Raw genomic sequence first — 21,887 nt, 5'->3', positions numbered from 1 at the left:
GTGGAGTAGGACTTTGCAGAGCAATCTGAGCGTGGAATCTTCTACATTTAAAATTTTTTAAAATTATTTGTTAATGTTTCACACAATTTTATAGGTGATAGTCTATAGGAATTTGTTTTGGTGGGAGAGGGAATGTATGTTCATCAAAATTACGTTCATCAAAATATGCTCTTTCCAAAGCATTCAACATAGTTTTCACAGAAATAACTTTTTTTGCACTCATTTCATTGGTTTACATAATATTCAAATAAATTAGTTATTATCTAGTGGAATAAACAGGTTTCTAAACTAACACCAGATACTAGTGAAGCATACAACTTAACTAGTTGAAGTAAAAGTATGCAGGCAACTAAAAGTACAGTCAGTCCTCACTGAATGTCGTTGTGGAAACTGCGACTTTAAGCAAAACAACATATAACGAAACCAATTCTCCCATAGGCTAATTGATATAAACAAGAGGTAAGTTCCTATGGCATATTTCTGGTCACAAAAACATCACCAAACTTCTAAATAAAGACCCTAAATGCTTCTAATATTAAACATTGAAATGTGAGCTATACATGCATTTAAGAAAGATTAATAAAAACAAGGAATTAATTGTTTTTCAACCCACTTATTCCAGTTCAGGGTTGCAGGTGGCCGGAGCCTTTCCCAGCTGCTCAGGGCACAAAGTAGGGAGAACCACCCTGGACAGGATGCCCCTCCATCTCTGGGTTCATCACACACTCACACTCATTCAGACTGGGACAATTTAGACATGCCGTTCACCTCACATGGGTATCTTTGGAATGTGGGAGGAAACTGGAGAAAACCCAGGAAGACGTGAGGAGAACGTGCTAACTCCACACAGACACCCATCTGTGAATCAATTTTTTTCTCATCAACGTTATAACAAAACGGTAGTTGAGGGCCTGCTATGCCCTATTAGCTGCTAGTGTCTGTTAGTTTGCTTTTATGGAAGGTACGGAAAGCACTGGTCAATCTTGCTAGTTGGTTAAGTGAATATCAGGAGAGTGTATACTGTACTGTCAGATAACCAAGATGTTAACTCTATGGTGTGATGGCTCCATTTCACAATTGTCAATAGTATTGTACCATTGTGTGAGGTAAACCTTTATTATTTTTAAAATTTTAAAGCAGTTACATAACATTACTTGGGCAGTGCTGCCAAAGATGACTTTTGATGTTATCATTAGCACAGGCTGTGGAATCAGAGCTGTCATTGTATCCTTGTTCCATTACTGGCTAGCTCTGTCGTCTTCATGAAATTACTTAATCCCTGAGAGTCTCAGGTTCTTTGTCTGTAAAATGGGGATAATTCCAACTTTTCATGGTTGTTATAATGAAATATGACAGTGTTTGCCACATAGTAGATATAAATTAAATGATAACTTCGATCACGTTAAACAAGACGTTACAGAAGCTTGTATGTTGGTTATTTACAAAATATGTTCAACGAAGGTAAGGAAATAATCAAATATGCAATAACCTAACAGTATTTTGTTTTATTTTATATTCATAGTGGTCACCCTGCTAGGGCTCAAGCAGATTTAATCGGTTTTTAATGTATAGTTATCTGAGAAAAATACAAAAACTACAAAAGGATGCTTGCCATTTATGTGTAATTTATGTCTTTATACTGTCATTTGTTATTACAATTACAGCTTAATTTCTCTATGTAAGGGGTGACATAGGTCAACTAAGCTTCCTGGGAATGGATTTTTAAATGATGTTAACGGCTGAGTAGAGCTGGGCAGCTGGGAAGGTTAAATAACCTTCCTTGTACTCAAGGATGTATGTAAAGTTTGGACCTGGCCCTAGATGTGTATTAACTGTCCAGTGTTTCAAGCGAAGTCTAAAGTATGATCTTCATGTAGAAGTAGTTAAAACATTATGTTATAAATGTATGCTATTTCTAATTTTATTTACTTTTGAATGAGTGGTGTTTTTTTCCTATAAAAACATATTTCAGAATAATGGATTATAACCTTATATTTTGATTTCAAAAGTTCCCCAAATTTCAAAGTCTTAAGTTTATGGTGTACAACAGTCTGAGTAGAATAAAAATCTTTTTAATTTAAAAGATAAATGTCAATTGCTATGCTTTATGCTTTGGTTAGAAACAGTTTTTCATCCAGTATTTCTACGAATGTTATCTGAGTTTATTAATTTATGGAAGATTAAGGCCTATAAAATCTAGTAAATCACCAATAATTAATAATTTAAACATACTGTGTTTCAATTCATATTTAAACACATTGTAGGCCATTTATGATTCTTAAGTAAAAACTATTAATGCAAAACTTGTTCCACAAGCAAAATACCGAACAATTTGATTTTTTGAGGTTAAAATTGAAAGGAGTGCTGCCTTAGTTCTTCCCCTTGGTAAAGATTGAATGTTTCTTTTCCCCCAAACTTCATATGTTGAAATCCTAACTCTCAAGGTGATGGTAGGAGGAGGTGGAGGCTTTGGGAGGTGATAAAGTCATGAGTGTGAAGCCCTGGTGAATGGCATTAGTGCGCGCATAAAAAAGGCCCAAGAAAGCTCCCTCACTCCTTCCACCATCTGAAGTTATAGTGAAAAGACAGCCATCTATGAGGAAGCCAGCTCCCACCAGATACTGAGTCTGCTGGCTCCTTGATCTTGAACTTTCTAGCCTCCAGAACTGTGAGAAATAAATTTCTGTTGTTTATAAGCCACCTAGTTTATGGTACTTTGTTATAGCAGCCCAAAGGGACTAAGACACCCCCTTTCTGATTATATTACTAATTTAGGCTTTAGCCTTAGTATTGCAGTGGCTTATGAATTTACTTATAGTTTAAGGCAACCCTGTTAACCTCAAACAGTTTCTTCCTAGGCAACTGAAATAGGAGGACTAGAAAAGAATAGCAAGGGAATTAGCTGCATAGGTTAGTTGTTAAGAATAGTACATTGTTAGCCAATGTAAAGCAAACAATAGAAATGACAGGTGTTGGCCGAAAAGAAATGTTGACCAGATTAAATAGAGCACCTTTTGCTATATTCCCAGATGGAGGTGGTGGTGGTAGTATTAGTAATAACAGCTAATACCTGTACATACTTTGTGCTATGCACTGTTCCAAGTAGTTTGCATATATAACTCATTTAATCCTCACAGTTGCTCAAGGAAGTAGAGGCTGTTGTCATCTCCATTTTATAGATAAATGAAACTGAGTCATGGAGGGAAGTTTGATAACTTGTCCATTGGTACGCAGCTAGTAAGAGGGCTAGCCCAGATTTCATGTAAATTTGAGTACATGCTCTTAACTCTCTGACTGGTAGCAGTAAGTTTTGTTAAAATGTGAAAAAAATATTGGGACCAAACTGGCTTAAAAATAGGTTTGAGGGAAACTCAAAACCGATTTGGTAAGTATTATGACCTTGGGAAGCTCCTTACCTTTTCTGTGTCACGGCTTCTTCGTCTTCACCATGGGGGAAATAACAGTGCTTTGATAGGGTTAGTAATAGGGTTATGCTAAAGATTAAATAAGTTAATGTCTGTAACATGTATGCTTAGAATGGTGGCTGGCACATAGTAAACATTCAAATGTGAACTGCTATTGTCATTGGACATTTTCTAAATTAAGAAATCCATCATTTAGGGAAAGCTGGGGAGGACAAAAGAAAGGCGCTAATTCAGCTAGACATGTTTTGTATACTCACCGTAACCTCAAGTCAAAAACTGGCCGCTGTTGGTCTCTCATCCATTTACACTTATGATCTGGACACATCAGTAGCTGTCAAATAATTGCCAGCTTGATACAACTTCTGAGAATCAGATACTAAAGGGATTGGCGTAGAGGTTCCCTGTCTATGCTTCCGTCTGTCGTCCAGTATGAAGAAAATGATTCAGTGGATGAAACACTGTCGTTTCTTTGAAGGATGAGAACAAAGATTAATTGAAAGGCAGAATTGAGCAACAAATGTATATATAGGCAGAGTGACTTAAAAGTTGATTGCCTTTTCAAAAAGTGAAGACACCCATGAGGCCTGAGCATTCTGCATTGTGAACAAATATAGATAAAAAATTAGTTGTTAAACGAAGAACATTTATATTTCTTCTTTTGCCCTTCTCAACTTTGTACCTAATTATGCTAATGTTTTCTCCCCATGTGAGGCTAAGGATTTCAAAAATGGAGAGAATATTAAACTTAGAATAAGTTAATACGGACTCTTTTATTGTAATGAAAGATCAAAATTGTTACCTGGAAACTGTTTTTTTCTGAGTCGGTAAACTGAGGTCAATTTGTCAATCATTAATTCTGCCTTTGCTCAAGTGGGTAAAAAATCAGAATAGTTTCTTGATTATGTCAGACTTTCTTATTAAACTGAAATAGGATGGACTGGGTAAAAATGCCAGTAGCTAGTAAAAATATTTGGACAGCAGTTCACATGTAATACCAAAGACACCTCGCAGTAATATGAGCTGAGCTTTCTCTTATTTTCCTATCCACATAAAAGTTATTCATTCAGTAAAATTATAGGAAAGCCTTTTGCATCTCCTCCCCTTGTTCACCATGCCTAGCCCCACTGGCCACCTTTTAGGGTTTTGATTGTCATTCAGGGCCTTACATGCACTATTTCTTCTGAAAAGCCTTTCTGTCCAGTCCTCACATTGGTAACTCCTTGACATTCTGCTGGTCTTGGCTTAAATGTCACATTTCAGAGATGCTTTCTCTGACTACCCTATCTAAAGTGCTCAATTAATGTTAGCTATTATTATTTATTAAATGGGCTTTGTTGTTCTTTGTTTCAGCCGTCTTGTTTCCTTTATACCATTTACCACATCTTGTACTCCCCCCCCCCTTTGCTTATTGCCTGTCTCCACAACAAGACTCTAAGTTCCCTGAGGCCAGCATCTTTGTTCTTTATGCATGGTAGATGCATTGTAGGTGCAGAGGAGGTGCTAAATATATATTTGTGGAAAGAATGAATGACTAGTATGTCTCAACGTTTGTGCATCAAATAGGAGTAGAAGCAGATGATCAGCAATCATTGTTTCACTCATACCAAGTTCTGCTAGTTAAGGGATTTGTTTGCATTATTGACTGTTAGGCTATTATCACAACTGTATACCCAATTTAAAAAAAAATAGACTTAAAATATACTTGCCTGTAATTTACTTAAAGGAACGATATATATTTAAACTGATTAACTCTCACTGAATTGAAATAAAACACTGTAAAATAACTAAGGAGTAGGCAAAAGCTATTTGGTATAGGTGGTCCCCGTTTATATATATCTGATTAACAGAGGATCCACACACACACATTTGTTGGAAGCTCTCTGCCCTCCATCCACCATGCTGAATTTGCTCCTCTTGCTGTTTCTGAGCAAGAGAGATTAAATTGGTTGGAGAACTTCAGGTTTACAAGCACAAGTAGGTAGGATAGGTTAACAGGAAAAAGACTCAAAGGATTTAAAGTTTACATTTGTGATCCATTGTCACAGGTTTTATGACTTAAGTCCTAAACCTGTTTTCTTATCTGTGAAATGTCCCGGGCTCAAAGTATTACTTCTGAACTTCAGGTCAGATGATGTGTCAGAGAACTTTGTAAGCTGTGAAGTGCTACGTACATGCATATATTAGGTCGACTAGTTTACCCTATGGGCAGGTAGTTTACACAGGTGAGCAGAGGGCCAGATGCCACCAAGCACAGCCAGCTGCGTCTTAGTCGGGGCTACTCTGTCTGAAAATATCCATTTACACAGTGCCTGATTTTTATTATTTTTAAAGTTCCTCTTTGTTGTCTTGACATTATACCAACTAGAAGTTCATTTTCAAGAATACATGTATATTTAGTTATACATTTTAGGGACTGTTGAAATGATGGCCGTGTTTTGGTATAAAATTAACTCCATAGGGCCCTTCTTACCATCGTGTTGTAAAGCAGAAAGAGTTAAGATGCTAAGGCTTTACAGTCAAACTTAGAAATTCTAACTTCAGCACTTACCAGATTACCTTGAGCAAATTACACAGCCTGTCTGAACTTCAGTTTTTTTGTTCTAACACCATCAACTTTCAGGATTGTGGGAAAGATGAACTGAGAACCTGTGGCTCAGCACCTAGGTAGCATATGCCTGGTAGGGATTGGTAAGTGTTTTACTTCCAAGAATACACAACTTGGACCAGCTGCATTGAGAAGATGAGTGTTCCAATGCTCGGTTGTAAAAGCTAATCAAAATAGGCATAAGAGATCAACAGACCCTTATTGTGTCACTCTGAAATTTGTATGCTGCAATACACAACCAGAGGAACTCAAAACTGGCATTGAACTATACATCTGTAATGCATATGCAGTGGGAGAAGGAAAGTAGGTAACTGGAGCACACCAACTATTTCTGGGTGATAACATGCTGCATGAGCACTTAGAGCATCACTAGGGCAGAGATTGGGGCATAGGTGGACACTAGGAGGAGGTTGATGGAAAATATTAGAGTGGTGAGACAGTGCCCCAAATTGGTTTTTCCTTTATTTCAGAATATTACTTAGGATTGATTCAGTGCTTGGAACATGGTCCTACTACTGTGACTCAGAATTTAGATTTGTTCCGTGATGCTGCAAGGAGTGGTCATTTTAGGTTAAACTTTGGTAGGCTAGCCTGGGAATCTAATCATAACTCACGTTATTTATAAATAATAATAATTATTCCAAATATGACCGTTATTTCAGCTTAAAAGCTTACCCCTTTTGGAAGCACAACCAATTTATAGTTGGGGATTAACATTTCAAATTAACATAAAGTTTCCATTTTTTTATTTTCCTACTTACCGAGTTTATATGTTTTTGAATGGAATTAAAATTTGCTATTAATATCTGAAATCAGGCCATTTATAAAACTTTATCCCAACATTTAGAAAATTCTTTATACTATTTAACCAAATCACCAGTTTTCTTTTGTGAAGAGATAACATGGTTTGTCACATTATTTAGTGGGTCATTTCTACTTAAATTTATAATAAGAGAATGTGTAACTTTAGCATTACTATTGGCAAATTGCTTTTTGTTTCTGAGGTTTGGTCTTAAAACTAACTTTAGGTTAGACCTCTATATCATATTTTGTATACTCGATGGAAGGATACTGATATACAGTAAATTCTGATTTATTCATTTTACAGAAGAATTAGCCATAGGATTTCTTTAAACTTCCCTACTTTGTTTGCTCTGTAATTTAATTTACATCTTAAGTTTTTAAAATTTCGAAGCCACAGAAAAGTGGAATCTTACAAATAACATCCAAATAACTTTTCATAGATTCTGAACATTTTACCTCTTTTGTTTTTTATCTCTCATTCAATAGATAGGTGGATAGGTAGATTTATTAGATAGAAAGACATAGAGATTTCTTTCGTTTTTTATTTTTTATTCCCCTTTCTTCCACCTCCCTGACCCTCCTCCCTCCCCCCAACCCCCCACTCTGGTGCAAGCCGTTGTTTCTCAGTCTGGTTGTGTAGGACACAGCTCTCTGGCCCATGCTGGTATTATGAGCCTTGCGCTCCCCTGGCTGAGGCAGTCAGTTGCCAGTCGTTGGTGGGCCCCTCACCCGCTGCTCTCGCCAACCTCCAACTTCTCACAGTGGCCCAGCTCCAGGGAGAGCTGTTGTTCACAATCTTAGCTGTAGAGGGCGCAGCTCACTGGCCCATGTGGGAATCGAGCCTGTGACCTCGGCGTTAGGAGCACAGTGCTCTAACCACCTGAGCCACTGGGCGGGCCCCTTTTGAAAAAAATTTTTTTTTTAAATTTTTGTTTTTATAATTTGAGAGTAAGTTGCAGACATCATAATACTTCAACCCTGTATACATGGAGCTGGCTGGTATCAGCAATGTAAAAGCTGATTTTGTACATTTCTTCCCAAGTCTGCGTCAAGTTGGTTGCTTAATAAAAATCAGCAATGGAAATTGATGTTGCTACAAACAAGGCTTTTTTCCTCTGGAGAGCCAGTTGTTAAACATCATCACGCCACTTCATGTATCTCCTAAAAATAACATTCTCCTACATATCTGCAATTCTGTTATCACACTCAAATCTAACATTGACATGATACTAATATCCAGTGTGCAGTTTACATTCATATTCCCCTAGTCATCCTAATATTATCTTTATTATCACACACTGCCTTTGAAGGAAGTAAGTTGCTTCCTGTTACAGAAAGGGAGTTAGACCCTGATATTGGACATTTAGAAAGGTTTTAGAATGCCCCATAAGAATTTGTAAAAGAAGTGAATAAAATTATTGGCTTTAGGAAAAAAAAAAATAGGTCATGTAAATTCAGTATTTAAGATTTTAGCAGTTTTTCCTTATTTAGCTTAAAAACAAACATGACTTAGACAAAGTGGATTTAAGGGGAAAATAATTGAAATTTCAAGATTTTTTTTTCAATTGAAAGAAAATTATATTTGAATTGGGAAGAATTATACTTTTCATCTAAAGCTTCAGGCTACCTCTGTGACCTCATTTTCTTCGTACCCTTCTAAGGTTCCCTGCACTCTGGGCACACTGATCTTGCTGTTCTTCAGTCACCACAAGCACACTGTCACTGGGGGCCTTTGCATTTGCTGTCCTCTGTAGGAATACAAGTCTCAATGACTGTCCTTTACTTCATTTGACTTTCTGCTCGGTTGTCACCTCCTCAAAGAAGACTTCCCTGGTCATCCTATCAGAAAGAATGCAGCTCTTTTGTTCTCTTTACTCTGCGTGACTCTTCTTCATAGTCCTTACCCATGCTTAACCTGATGTTCTGTTTATTTATGTGCTTTTTTGTTTTTCTCCCCAGTTAAGAATGTAAGCTTCATGAGGGCAGGAACTTAGTTTGTTCACTACTGTTTCCCCACGTGTGGACTGGTGCCTGGCAGTTAGTAGCTGCTCAATAAATATTTAATGTCGAATGAATGCTTGCGTGCATTTTAGTGTCATTGTGTTGTAGCATGTTCTTTTTCTGTGATTTGTTAGTTTGGTAACCCTAAGAATTAATTCCCCAGTGTCAACTTTTGTTTCTAAACAGGGATACTTATGACCACTTCTCAAGGTTATTGGGTATCAAATAAGATAACTACACAAATATAATGCAAGACATTTGATAACTGAATAAATGGTAACAGTCATGTCTACCATCAGCGTTCATAGGGAATGATTAATTTCAGATGGCGCGATTAATTCCAGGGCAGAGGGTATCCTTTGGCAGAGACAGCAGCTGTACTGAGCCTTAAAAGACAGGTATGAGGGGTGGCCAGTTAGCTCAGTTGGTTAGAGCGTGATGCTCGTAACACCAGGGTTGCCGGTTCGATCCCCAGTGTGTGAGCTGTGCCCTCCTCAACCAGATGGAAACAACTACTTGACTTAGAGCTGATGGGTCCTGGAAAAACACACTTAAAATTAGAAGGAAAAAAAAGGCAGTTATGATTTGGAAAGATGGAACTTTACAGAGATTGAGAGGGAGAGGACACTAGAGGACATTCTGAACATTTAAGGTGTTTAAGGGATAGCATGTAGACTATGGTGAATTGGAGGGGTTATTTCTGTTTTCCCTTTGCCACCATTCTTTGTACTACATGAGGGATTAGTGTTCCCTTTAGAGAGCATGTGTCTCTTTCATTTTTACAGTTGGGAAAACATAAAGTCCAGAGAAGAAGAAGTAATCTGTCCAATTACAAAAGTAAAACTCAAAATTTCCTCCTAGCCAGTTCAGTATTTTCTATACTACGCTGCCTATAGCAAGAACACAATTACCTCTAGGTTCTGGCAACAGAAATGATGTAATTGCCTTCCGGCCTTCTTCAAGGAACTTGAAAGAAACAATGGCTAGGTGATTATATTTTAACATTGTTCTGCAGTTAATATATACGTACCTGTATAAGAAAGTCAAGTGGAAATAGACTCAGTAATGAAAGACATATTTCATCCTTGAAACTAAGATGCTAAAAAGAGAAAGGAATACAGTATAAAGAAATCAGAATTTAGAGATAATGTCTAAAATTTAAAAATCAAGAAATATCAGTGTAAGCTTATTATTTAGAAGTCTGGAAGAAATCTTGTCTTTAGTTTTATCATGTGAAAAACGGCTAGTAATAATACCTATTACTGGCATAATGATTAAATGAGGTAATCAATGTAAAGTGCTTAGAATTGTATTTGATTCTGAGGAAATATTCAATAAATGTTACCTACTAATGTGAATATACTACCATTTCTTCAACGAGTAAGGTAAGAACACATTCTAAGTGCTCTGAAGGAAACACACAGAAGCTAAGAGGGTGACTGAGGGCAGGATCAACCCCCTTTAGTTAGGATGATTAGGTAAAGCCTGCCTGAGAAAGTGAGGCGAGGACAAGAAGGGGCCAGCTGTGTAAGGAGTGAGGGGAAGAACATTTCAGGCCAAGGGAATAGTATGTGCCAAGGTCCTGAATTTAGAAAGAGCCTGGCATGCACCAGGAACTGAAGGAAAACCAGGACACAACAATTCGTGCATCCTTCCTTTGCTCATTTGAGACTGTCTCTTTCACCTTTTGTTGTTGTTGTTATTTGTTCTTCAAGGGCAGGGACATCTGACTTCTTCCCTGCTGTATCCCTCACATCTGTCATGGGGCTTGGCACGGAGTTGACATTTACTAGATGCTTGAAAAAACATTTAAGCGCCTGTTGCGTGCTTAATCATTGTCAGTACCTCGTGGGGAAGGATTTCATCTTTCCCCTCCCTTCAGACAAGAGTAACCTAGATGCAGTGAGTTGCATACGGTAACTTTTTTTAAAGGACATTTGAAAAAACAAACTGACACACAGTTATGAAGCATTTCAAATAGGAAATATCACAAACTTTATATTTTGACTCACATCAATGAGTTTCATGAAGCAAAATCATTAAAAAAATTAAAGTGGTTTGAGTTAACTGTTTTATATCTGTATTTGACTGTACCATGAAGTTCAGATTTTCTTGGAGAATGGGATGGATTAAATGCTACCTGAGATGGTCCTGGTTTATGCCTGTTGTCCTGTGTTCATACCTATTTCACAATTGTCTCCATTCACTCTAAATATGTCACTGTTTGGACAAAGAATTTCGTGGTCACTCTAATTATTAGCCATTTTGCTGTCCTGCCAGTGCATTCAAATCTTGTTTTCCATTAACGTGTACCGTTAACTCTTGAACAATGCAGGGATTAGGGGTGCTGACTGCCTCCCATACCTTTGAAAATACGCATGTAACTTTTGTCTCCCCCCAAACTACTGATAGCCTACTGTTCACTGGAAGACTTACCAACAACATAAATAGTTGGTCAACATATTTTGTATGTTACATGTATTATGTACTGTATACTTACAATAAAGTAAGCTAGAGAAAAGAAAATGTTATTAAGAAAAACTGTAAGGAGGAGAAAATACATTTATAGTACTATACGTATTTATGAAAAAAATGTGTGTATAGGTGGACCCGTGCAGTTCAAACCCATGTTGTTCAGCAGTCAACTGTATTTCATTCTGTGTTTAGATAGCTTACGTATAGTTTGACATAGACAATTTGCTCCAGCTGTGTTCTGTAGGCTAGTGAACCTCATATTTTATGATTTATGTGGACTCTTGTCCTAATTCAAGGGATCGACAGCATGGACTGCTTGCTTTGATTTAGTACAAAACACTTGGATTTTGTTTCAGAAATGCTTGATTTCTAAAATGTTTCTACCGAAACGCACATATATTGACAAAATGTTCTTTTATTCAAAGTCACCCAAATTCTAATGAACAGGGCCTTTTGAGATAAATACTATATTAAATTAGTGATTACATTGTATATGGGTAAAATGACTTAATATTTTTAGAATTTACTGTTAAATATAGTAAAATTGAGACATTTGGATTCCTTTCCCTCTTTTCTCTGAAACAAATATTCATTGAGCACCTGCTATGTGCCTGGCACATATGTGCTGGAAATCAAATGATGAACAAGAACTAACATGGCCTCAGGCCTCTGGAACTTGTATTCAAATGTAGTTTTTCCTGACTTTTCTTCCTGAGTCAACAGACAAGTCCAGACTGGTGGTTACCATGTGCTGTTATGGACCAGGCACCGCAGGGGAGTAGGGGAAGGAACCCAAGAGGAAAAGAGTATCAGATGGCTGGTACAGACTTACAGAATTCCTACATTTCACTATTTCACTATTCTTTTCTACCTGTGGTGGTCTCAGGTATTTTTGGTTTGAGTGTGTGTGTGTGTTGGATGTTCTGTTTTGTTTTGTTTCTGAGTGAGCAGTGGAAATTTATTCTCAGTAAGTGCAGGATTCAAATGAGGTGCTTAGTTCATGAGGCCTCACTGACTTCCTGTATGCAATGCAGCTGAAACATTCCTGGTATAAAAGGTTAGAAACTATTGAGGTATTCAAATGATAAGTACTCTCCATTGGCTTGCTGGGTAAAATAATTGTATAAACTAACATTGTGTTGAAAATGGAGAGCTTTCATAGGCAAATTGACTGTTGCATTTGTGTGAGGAAAAAGAAAACTGCTGTCTCCCTCTACACAAAAGCTATACTCAGTAGTTTCAATAGTTATATTCTGAATCCTTTGGGATCTCTATACATCGGTGTCTCTAGTAGTGTAATGTCATCTCTAGTAAAGAAGGTTTTGTAGAACTGAATTATGGCAGCCTGGGAGGCGTGTGAATTGTGGTTGTAAATCTCTAGTAAGTACTTCTTTCTCAAACTCTATTTAGTAAAATAAAACGTAATATCAACCTTCAATATTATATATACTTCCGGGGTCCATGTTGGTTGAATGTGTTGTGGTAGAACCAAATACCTATTTGGGGACAATGTACATGATAGTGGTAATTGAGAGATTATCACACGAAGCAGTGGCTTTAATTTTTTTTGATTGTCCACAATTGCAAAGGCAATTAATGTTGCTGTCCCATAACAACACACCCTCTTTCCAAACAAGAAAAGCCTTTACTCAATCTTGCTCATGAAATGGTGGCTGATCTTTTCTTTTCCCTATTTTGTTTAAAAATAAAATGATAGTCCCAACACCTTAAATTCATTGCCCAGCACATTTAGTCCTACAGATTATTTTATTTAGCATTTAGAAAAACTAGAAAGACCTGGGTTCAAATTCTGGTTTTGTCACCTGCTTTATGTAAGCTTGATCAAATTACCTAACTTCTTTGGGTTTCAGTTTTCTCATTGGTTAAAATTGAGATAATAATGGTATTCATTTTACAGGTTCTTGTTTGTTTCTTATAGTGACATACCCTGAGTAAAGTGATTGTGCCAGGCACTTAATAAACACATAATCAATGGCTATTTTAATTCTCTCCAAAGTTTGTTAGCTTAGGGAATTGGGAATGATAATAATAGTGCATCTTCTTCAGGGAAAAATTAATTCAGTTTTAGGTACATCAGAGTTTGAGGGGTTATAGGTAGCCAGAAGAGTTTAATCATCATTTGGAAATAAGACTATATCAAATAGTCTGAAATTAGCAAATTTAAAAAAATGCAAACAAACAATATTAAAACTTTGGGGACTTAACAATTGATTCTTTCGTAAAGCTACATGAGGTTTACTTAATTCTACACAACTGGTTTACTTTATCAGATTTCAGCTCACATTCTCCAAAATTTAAAATGCAGAAGTTGTCATTTGTATAACCATTGGCATAATTAGTAGAGGTAGTGACACCTACCAGTGATAGGTAGTTGTGGGAAAAAAACAAAACAGGACTTGGAATTAAACCTGGGTTAGGTGATTCAACTAGATAACCCACCAGCTACCTTAATCTCTTATGATTTAATTTCTTCATCTACAAAATATTTCACAAAATTACAGATGTCAGACGGACAGGTAAATGTAACATACATTGTGTCCGTGGAAATACTTTTAGTAAAACATCATTTTATCAGAATGAAAAATTAATTACTGGTTCTAGATTTTTGTTGTTGTTGTTTTTAAGGAGGGCGCAGCTCAAAGTGGCCCATGCGGGGATCGAACAGGCAACCTTGGTGTTGTTAGCACCATGCTCTAACCAAGTTCTAGATTTTTAAGAGTGAATCAAACATACCATTCTTTATAAAATAATAGCAGGAGATTAACAACATCCCAGAACATGTCTTTAAAGAAGTATGGGTATAGGTAAAGGGGAACCCCTGCGCATCTTGGCACACGTTTTATGTAATAATGGTGATACTAATTTATAAAGACTAAGTATATAGGATATTGAAAGTGAATTCTTACACCTGATCTTGATACTTATTAAATTTGACTTGTGTGTACAAGATATTATTAAACAAAGTGTGTGTCCGGTAGCTTAGATTATAAATAACCCCTGTTCTAGCTCATTTTAAACAATGTAGTATAAATGATGCCAAAAAAAACAGGCTAGAACATTTTCTTCTCTCCAAGATCTTAGATTTTGTAAACAGAGCTCTGCTCCTGGAACTAATTTAGGTCATCATAACCCAAAATCTTTTGAAAGATGAGAACCCCAATTAAGACTCTTTGGTACTTTTTAATATTTTAAAATTAAGAAGTATTTTAGCTCTTAAAAGCACAGTATTCTTGGATCGCTGTTTGGCTACTTGCCTTATTTGTACCGTGTCATAAAGAATACAAATCACGGGGTAATCATTTCAGCAATAATGATTGCTAGGAATCTCCATGCAAGTGGAAATTAATGTAATTTATTATGGCTTAATTTGTCCCAGAACTGACCTAACAGCATAACATTTTGTTTTTGAATAAAAACTGATTTAATGAGAAAAACCCTAAATTTCCAAAACTGGTAATGATGTTACATTTTAGCTGTTGTTTAGTCTTTCTTGCAAATTAGTGATTGAGCTGTGAAATGTGTTGTGAAATGTGACATGTTTAAGAAACTTAAAAAATATTAGTGTCATGAAAATCTTTCTTTGCTAGTCAAGGTTTAAATTTCACCCCCTTCGTTATTAATATGGGATACTGTCAATGTATTGCCCTTTATTTGTCAGGGTGTGTGTGTCTGCGTGGGTGTGTGTATGCATGCACATTCACCCTTTATTAACATCCTGTAGTCCTGATGTTTGCAGAAGAAAAGAGGAAACCTAAATTGCTCCAGAGCAAAGTACTGAGCTAGGTTGTTTATAACTCTTAGAGAAATTGTTATTCCCACTTTACAGATGAAGAACTAGATTGAAACAGGTTAACTAATTTGACAGCACAGCTTGTTCAGTGGGAAGAACTTGAGCCCCTGACTCTTCTCCATTATATTGTGCTGTTTTGAAGGATCTTTCCAGTAATGAGGTTGGATTTTGTGCAGATTTTACAGTGCTATCTCCTAGAAGACCACCAGGGATGATGATATCCTATTAGTATAGCATGTTGCTATTTTCACAACCATTTTAGCCTATGTTATTTGATCCTTACAACATATCAACCTTGCGGGCAAAAAGAAAAAAAAAAAAGAGAAGGATTCCTGATTTAAAAACGAGTAATTTTAGAGAATTGCTGAAGATCATAAAATTGATTAGAGGTAGACTTTAGTTTAGAACTCAGATCCGTGGTTCTTGGTTCAGTGTTCTTTCCTGCTTCCTTTATCTTCTTGGTTTAGGTATGTGATCTGTGATCATGAAATAGTGAAGTTCTACAGAATGAACCTTTTATCGTGTCCTCATGTAGTGATCACACTATAGCTACAGCCTGGCTCCCTGTGAGGCAGTCAAATCCTGTTTTCCTGTATTATATGTAGTATGCCATTGACAGAGAGTTTTGGGGTGTAATGGGGCTGTAGTGCTGGTTATTGAATGAGTAATAAATGAAAAATGTTAATTTGAGATTACTGTATTTAAACTTTATTCTTACGTCATGCCATACTTGCCTTATGGAAGTGTATATAAGAGAGGAATTGTTAAGGAAAGGATGACAGTGTTTAAGTTCTTAGATCAGGAAGACCAAATTTGAATCCTGGCCTTGCCCACTTAGTTCTGGTTACTTGGGCAAGGAGCAAGCCAGTTTCCTCATCTGTGGGCATAGGAACCACAGGGTTAGAGGAGATGGGTTCGTAAAGGAATTAGCAGCATGCCAAGCCCATAGGCCTTACATATATAATACGGTAGCTATTTAATCATTAACTTTTGATGGGTTTTTTGTTTTTTCTAGCAGTATTTCTTTTTGTTTAGAAAGTGTCCAAGCCAGCATGATTAGCTCTAAAGTATCTTAAAAAGTAGATAGTTCTCAATTATTTCATCTAACAGAGAGCATAGATAATTTGAAACAATTGATACTTGAAATGATTCCATTTTATATTCGGAATATGTACTTTAAAGAAAACTTACGGAAGATCTGCTTTCCTATTTATTTCCTTGCATTAGGGTAATATAAGTAATTTATATTTCTTGAACTAGCCCATTTGGAGAACCCAATTATGACCATGCTAGGTGGGGTGCCGGGGAATAGAGGGTTTTCATGGTTGGCAGTTGAGAATTGATAACCTGAGACTAACATTTAGTGTAGAATTTCATAGTATTCAGATTCTTAACTTGTAGACTGTTGAGATCTACAAAGTAGATAATGTGCCATTATGTTATAGCATACTCATTTATAGCTTTGTATGCCAAGATGAACAAATCAGAGAAAAGCAGGCATACTTCAGAATTATATAAAGTGCCTTTTTGAAATTTATTGGCAAACTGGCAGCACAGAAGAAGCATTTCAGTAAATAAATCTCTTCATTGGATTTTGCTTTTTTGAAGGTAGAAGCACATCTCTTGGAGTGCATTTTATTCACTTATGATTACATGTTTCTGACTAAATTGAATATTTTTTTTGTAAGTTCTCTTTGTATATGATGTTAACAAATAGTTTTAGATTATAGATATAGGCTATCATTAGGCTTTAACTAAAAGTTTAAGGATTAAAACTGAAAGGAAATATCCCCAAACAATTTAGGGATTATATATTATCCTTTTTGGAAAGACATAGGAGGAGGTTAATTTTGAATTTTAAAGTTATTTATCCAAAAATTTAAAAAAAATTTATTTCCTTTGACTTCCAATTGTATGACTTGAGTAAACAGACTTTTAGAGCTGATTTTCTTACTTAACAAGTACAAATAATGATACTTGTTCTGTTTACCTCCCATGGTTGTGATATCAAATAGTATATATATGTAAACCTGGCATGGTGCTAGGTATGCAGTAATGTAGACAAACATAGTACCTCCCTTTAAAGCACTTGCAGTGTGGTGGAAGAAATGTTATTAAACCAGTCATTTTGCAAATAATTATTTAACATTTTATGAGCTAAGTACTAAGAAGAAAGTACAGAGAGCCTGAGACTAGTCTTGGGTCAAGGAAAGCTGCCCTGGAGAAGAGAAATTTAAGCTGAGACATCAATCGAGGGGGTTGTGGAAGACCGCTCCTCGTGGAAGAGGAATGGTATTTGCAAAGACTCTTAAGTTTTGAAGATGCTTAAGGGTCCTTAGTAAGCAGAAGTCCAGTGTGGCTGGCAGAGAGCACCCTTTATTTAGCCTTCACAGTAGCCCTGTGAATTAGCTATTTTATAGATAAGAAAACTGAAGCTCAGAGTGGTTCAGTAATTTTTCTAGGTAGGGTCTTACTGTTCGTAAATGGCAGGTTCATGTTCTGAATCCAGGCTGGTTGGCCTAACTCCAAAATCCTTATTCTGTCTACTAGGCCATTCTTTGAGTCCCTTACCTCACAGACTTGCTGTGTTCCCAACCACATCTTCCTTCACGTTGCTTCTCCGAGGGCTTAGCAGCTGTCCCTCTGGCTCATTGTGGAGCCAGCAATCAGATCAGATTCTTTCTTTACGTTACGGTAATAATGAGATTTAACTCTCACAGGTTTAGACTGTGTACTCTTATTTGTATACTGTAGAACTCCAGGGATCCTAAGAGCCTTTACAGGGGTAGGAATCTTGTGGATTCTGGGGCTGATAGGAAACTGCAGTGTTGTTGGTGGCCTCTCATTTAAAAATAGCCTTGTGGTGCTCATGGGGTGCTTTAATAGAGCCAACATTTCCATCAGCCTCTGCTCCCTACCCCCAAGACACTCCACATAAACAAAGATCTGAGTAATAAACAGTGTGCTTCGGCTGCCGTCTCTGCCTACTCCCACAGACCTCCCCTGTATAAAAATCCCAAGACCACCACTAATAATGCATTTTATTGGAAAACTGCAAGTAAAAATGGTTCCATTGCTTGAAAAGTTTAAAAAACACTACCCTAGTTTATGTGATGTCCGGGGAAAGTATTTCCTAAATGAGTGTTTTTGCCTGATCCTTCATATCTGTTTATCTCCTACTGCTTGCATTGACTCCCCCAAACATCTTTGTAAGTAGGGGAGGGATTTTTGTTGTTGTTTTTAAAGCTTGTGGATAGTGCTAACTAGTGTATTGGAGCCCAGTAGTTGAAACCTGAAAAAAATCTCCTATGCCTTTGTATCTTCAGGTAATTTTATGATAGAGAAAAGAAATGATTCCAGGCTAAATGTCATTGCTGTTTTATGTAAGAAGAGATTTTAATGCAAATACCTAGTTAAATCATTTATTGTTGTCAGTTTCTAAGTAGCTGATTGTTTTTCCTTTTTAAATCTTTCTAATCAATCTGTTAACCTCAGTTTTTCTTGCCCTCTTAAAAGGCACTGCATAAATTTGTGGGGGGACTGTTTTAGGCCCTCACCCATTTTAATTAACTGTTTGTGCTTTTGTAGGAATTTGTGAAGTTGATTGTGAAGTAGTTCATAGTTCTATGTAGATGGATGTTGGTGCTTCATTCTAATTGTTGTTAGATGTGTATTTCTGTGTTTTCAGGGGGTTTCATTTGACAGTACCTGATTTACTTGAAATGCGAAATAATAAATTGATTCTCTGCACCACCCCCTTTGTCCTCAGTTTTATGTGAAACACTGACAAAAATGTTTGCCTTATGAATTTCTTTTTTTTAAAGCACCTAGAGACACACATGCTAGGGGCTCATGCTAGAATACTCTCATTATCGCTCTACTGTTCTTTCCTTTCAAGTTGCCTAAACACAGCTGAGTTGGTAAGAGGAGCAAAGACAACAACAGAATAGTGCTGCCAAGTAGACAGGAAGCCGTAGTGGACCCAGCAAGCAGGGCGGCTGAGCACACTCTGTCCAATCAGCTGTGAGTGCTGTTGCTATGTGCGCTCTTACTCTGCTGCCTTTGTGAAAAACCTTACACAGAGGGAAGCGGAATCAGCACCCACCACTGAACATTTGTTTTAACCACTGCAGACATCTGGATCCCTCAGTTACTGACTGTATAGCAATTGACAGCCAGAAGGCAACTTCTTTTATACAAAGATTCCAGTATGGTTTTCAGTGGAAACAAAGGGCTTCACAGAGAAGGTGTGTAATGAAGTGTTTTTAATGGCTTTTTTTTTTTAAGCTTCCAATTTTCTGTAGCTGTTTACCAGTTGTGGTGTTTGCTTTGCATGGATTTTTAATAAATCGGTCTAGAAAAATGATCTCACTTTGAAAAACACTGAACTTAAGGAATTTTCTCTAGCTTCAGATAGTCTGTTTTCTTTGAACAGCATTGCTTTAAAGATTATTAAAATTCTGATCTGAACAATGAGTAGGAAGAAAAGAAACCAAAATACAATGTGCTCACTTTAATGGGGAGGAAATAAGATAAAAATGAGAGTACTGGGAAGAAAATAGGTTAGCCAGAAGCACTAACTGTATTTGGAGGCAGAAGGTGTTTTTTAAAATAAAATCTGTTAAGGAGAATGTATTTAAAGTAAGTTATGTATTTTTAACTGAAATTTATTGTTTATGAATTTGACAAGAGATTGTCAGACTATAGCATAGTGAGAATTTTGACATAGTGTAAGGAATTGATGTGCTATCTTTCTATAAAGGATTTCTGACGATGCTACCTCAAATTGTAGAATCTCTTAATTATTTGATCCGTTGACTAGTTCTGTGCAGTTCAGATAAAGGATAGTAGTATAATCCAACCGCAGAGTCAGTGGCGTGTTCTATTAAATGTCCATATAGAAAATTGAAAAATAAAGGATTTTGAAGACAACATACCACAAATGGTTAAGGTCACATTTTAAAATTAAAGTAGGCCTCTTGACTGTAATAACTGACTTAGTTAATACTGCAATATAGTAGAATCTTATTAAATTAAACCTCCTTAATTCAATATTTATAATAATTGAACAGAATATGGGTTACAGTTTGTTTTTATGGGATTTAGAAAAACCAGTTTATCCAACTGATTATAGGAAAGTTTTAAAATATCTTAGATAAACAAAAGTTTTTTTACATGTTCTCAAATACTGTGAAATTATAGTTTACATAGTTGATTTAGCTAATGATTCTTTTAAATTAATTAAAGCAATACAGAAGGCTAATTAGCATATTGCCCATTTAGGAACAATTTTCTTTTGCTCATTCAGTTTCACCTGGTTATGTAAGTGGCTCCTTTTTAATTCACTCAGTGATTTATGTCTGATGAATAAAATTAGTGTTAATATAAATTCAAAGTTACTATTCAAACTTTATTTCTTCTCTCTACAAATGATATATTTTGGAATGGGATTGATTTTGACGTTCTTTTCAAGAAGTACCTGTCATTAGGAAGGCTTAGCAATCAGTGCCAGCATTATTTGATAAGTGAGGTGAAATAATTCTTTTCTTTGAAAAGAACTCAAAATATATCTCCTGCTATTACTGATCATTTTTAATGATACATATATGTATAATACTTATATTAACTTAAAGAATTCAAATAGTAGATGCAAATTTACAAAATAAATTGTGCTTAAACATTAAAAACGTGTCACACATGAACCTATATGCTGATAAACTTTAAAAGACTGGCATTTCTGTTTTTCCAGTTTGTTAGGTGTAGCCCAAGACTTGAACTTCACAGGTGTTACACAAATTATAGCAAAATGAAGAAAGCTATTATATTTTGGACTTGGGGGCCTCCACAATATAAAGTACTCATTTGCAGAAGATGAGCTATGAGGGAGGCAGAGATGGGAGGCAGAGTTATGTTGAGAGGACCCACACTCATTAATTAACTGTATGCAGGTCAATCTAGTTATTTCCATTTTTTGAGCTATCACTCTCATCAATTACTTTTTTATCAATTCCCTGTTTTAAATTATAGAACCACGAAAACTAAAGTTTTGCTTGAATTGGCTTGCTACTCTTTTCCCCTTGATTTATTTTTTAAGAATTAATAGATTTACAAAAGTGGGCTGATTTCATTCATACAGCTGCCAACGATAAAGGAACGTGATATTGGCAGGAAAGTTGGGTCCATTGCTGTGTCACACAAAAGCTTTGCCATTGGGTTGCAGGAGGAATAATCTTGACGGAATCCCAGATTTTATTCCTGGGCTCAGCACCGAAAGATGTTTTTTTCACACTGAAACATATGAAAGTTCCGGTTCAGTATCAAAACCACAGGATAATAACTGATATTTATAATTTGGTCAAATGTAGTAAAATTGCTAGACTGTTTCAACTTTTTGAATTTATCTATTATTTGACAATAGAATTTTGTATTAGTCTATGTCAAACCTTTAAATTGGCTATAGCTTTGTGTACTTACAAATAGAAAAATACTTTAGTTCTCAAAAATAATGATATCTTTTTTGTCTTGGCCTCTTAATAAAGAATAGCAAGTAGAAAAGCTCATGTTTATCAGATGCAGTGATTGCTATAACTGATTTTATTTTAAATAAAATAAATTATTTTTGTTTATTTTGCAATCACCAGGCAGTATTATATAAATAACATCTTATTTACTGTTCTTAAAAAAATTCTGTAATTTAAAATCTCAGGTTGGGAAGGGGTAGCAAGCTGAGTTTTTATTTTTCTCTAGAAATCTGTGAAATCTTTTT

At 36.1% G+C, this 21,887-nt stretch overlaps 1 protein-coding gene across 11 annotated transcripts in view; it reads left to right on the top strand.

Moving 5' to 3' along the window:
- The window catches only part of ATOSA (atos homolog A), a 110,531-nt gene that overhangs the window by 29,440 nt on the left and 59,204 nt on the right, over positions 1-21,887 (top strand). Inside the window, exon 1 of one of the 11 annotated variants that reach the window (XM_019747068.3) lies at positions 19,186-19,368. The exons of 8 other annotated variants lie outside the window; for them this stretch is intronic. In XM_019747068.3, coding sequence (XP_019602627.3) covers positions 19,332-19,368 — 37 coding nt within the window. In that variant the 5' untranslated portion in view covers positions 19,186-19,331. Of the gene's footprint in view, positions 1-19,185; positions 19,369-21,887 lie in introns of those variants that run through there. 2 more of the 11 variants (XR_002138657.3, XM_019747069.3) reach the window with 2 other exon arrangements.

Source organism: Rhinolophus sinicus, chromosome 3, assembly GCF_057876585.1.
Source record: "Rhinolophus sinicus isolate RSI-liver-muscle chromosome 3, RSI-T2T, whole genome shotgun sequence".
NCBI lineage: Eukaryota > Metazoa > Chordata > Mammalia > Chiroptera > Rhinolophidae > Rhinolophus > Rhinolophus sinicus.
The sequence above is the reverse complement of the archived record's forward strand: the minus strand, read 5'-3'. Positions and strand labels throughout refer to the sequence as shown.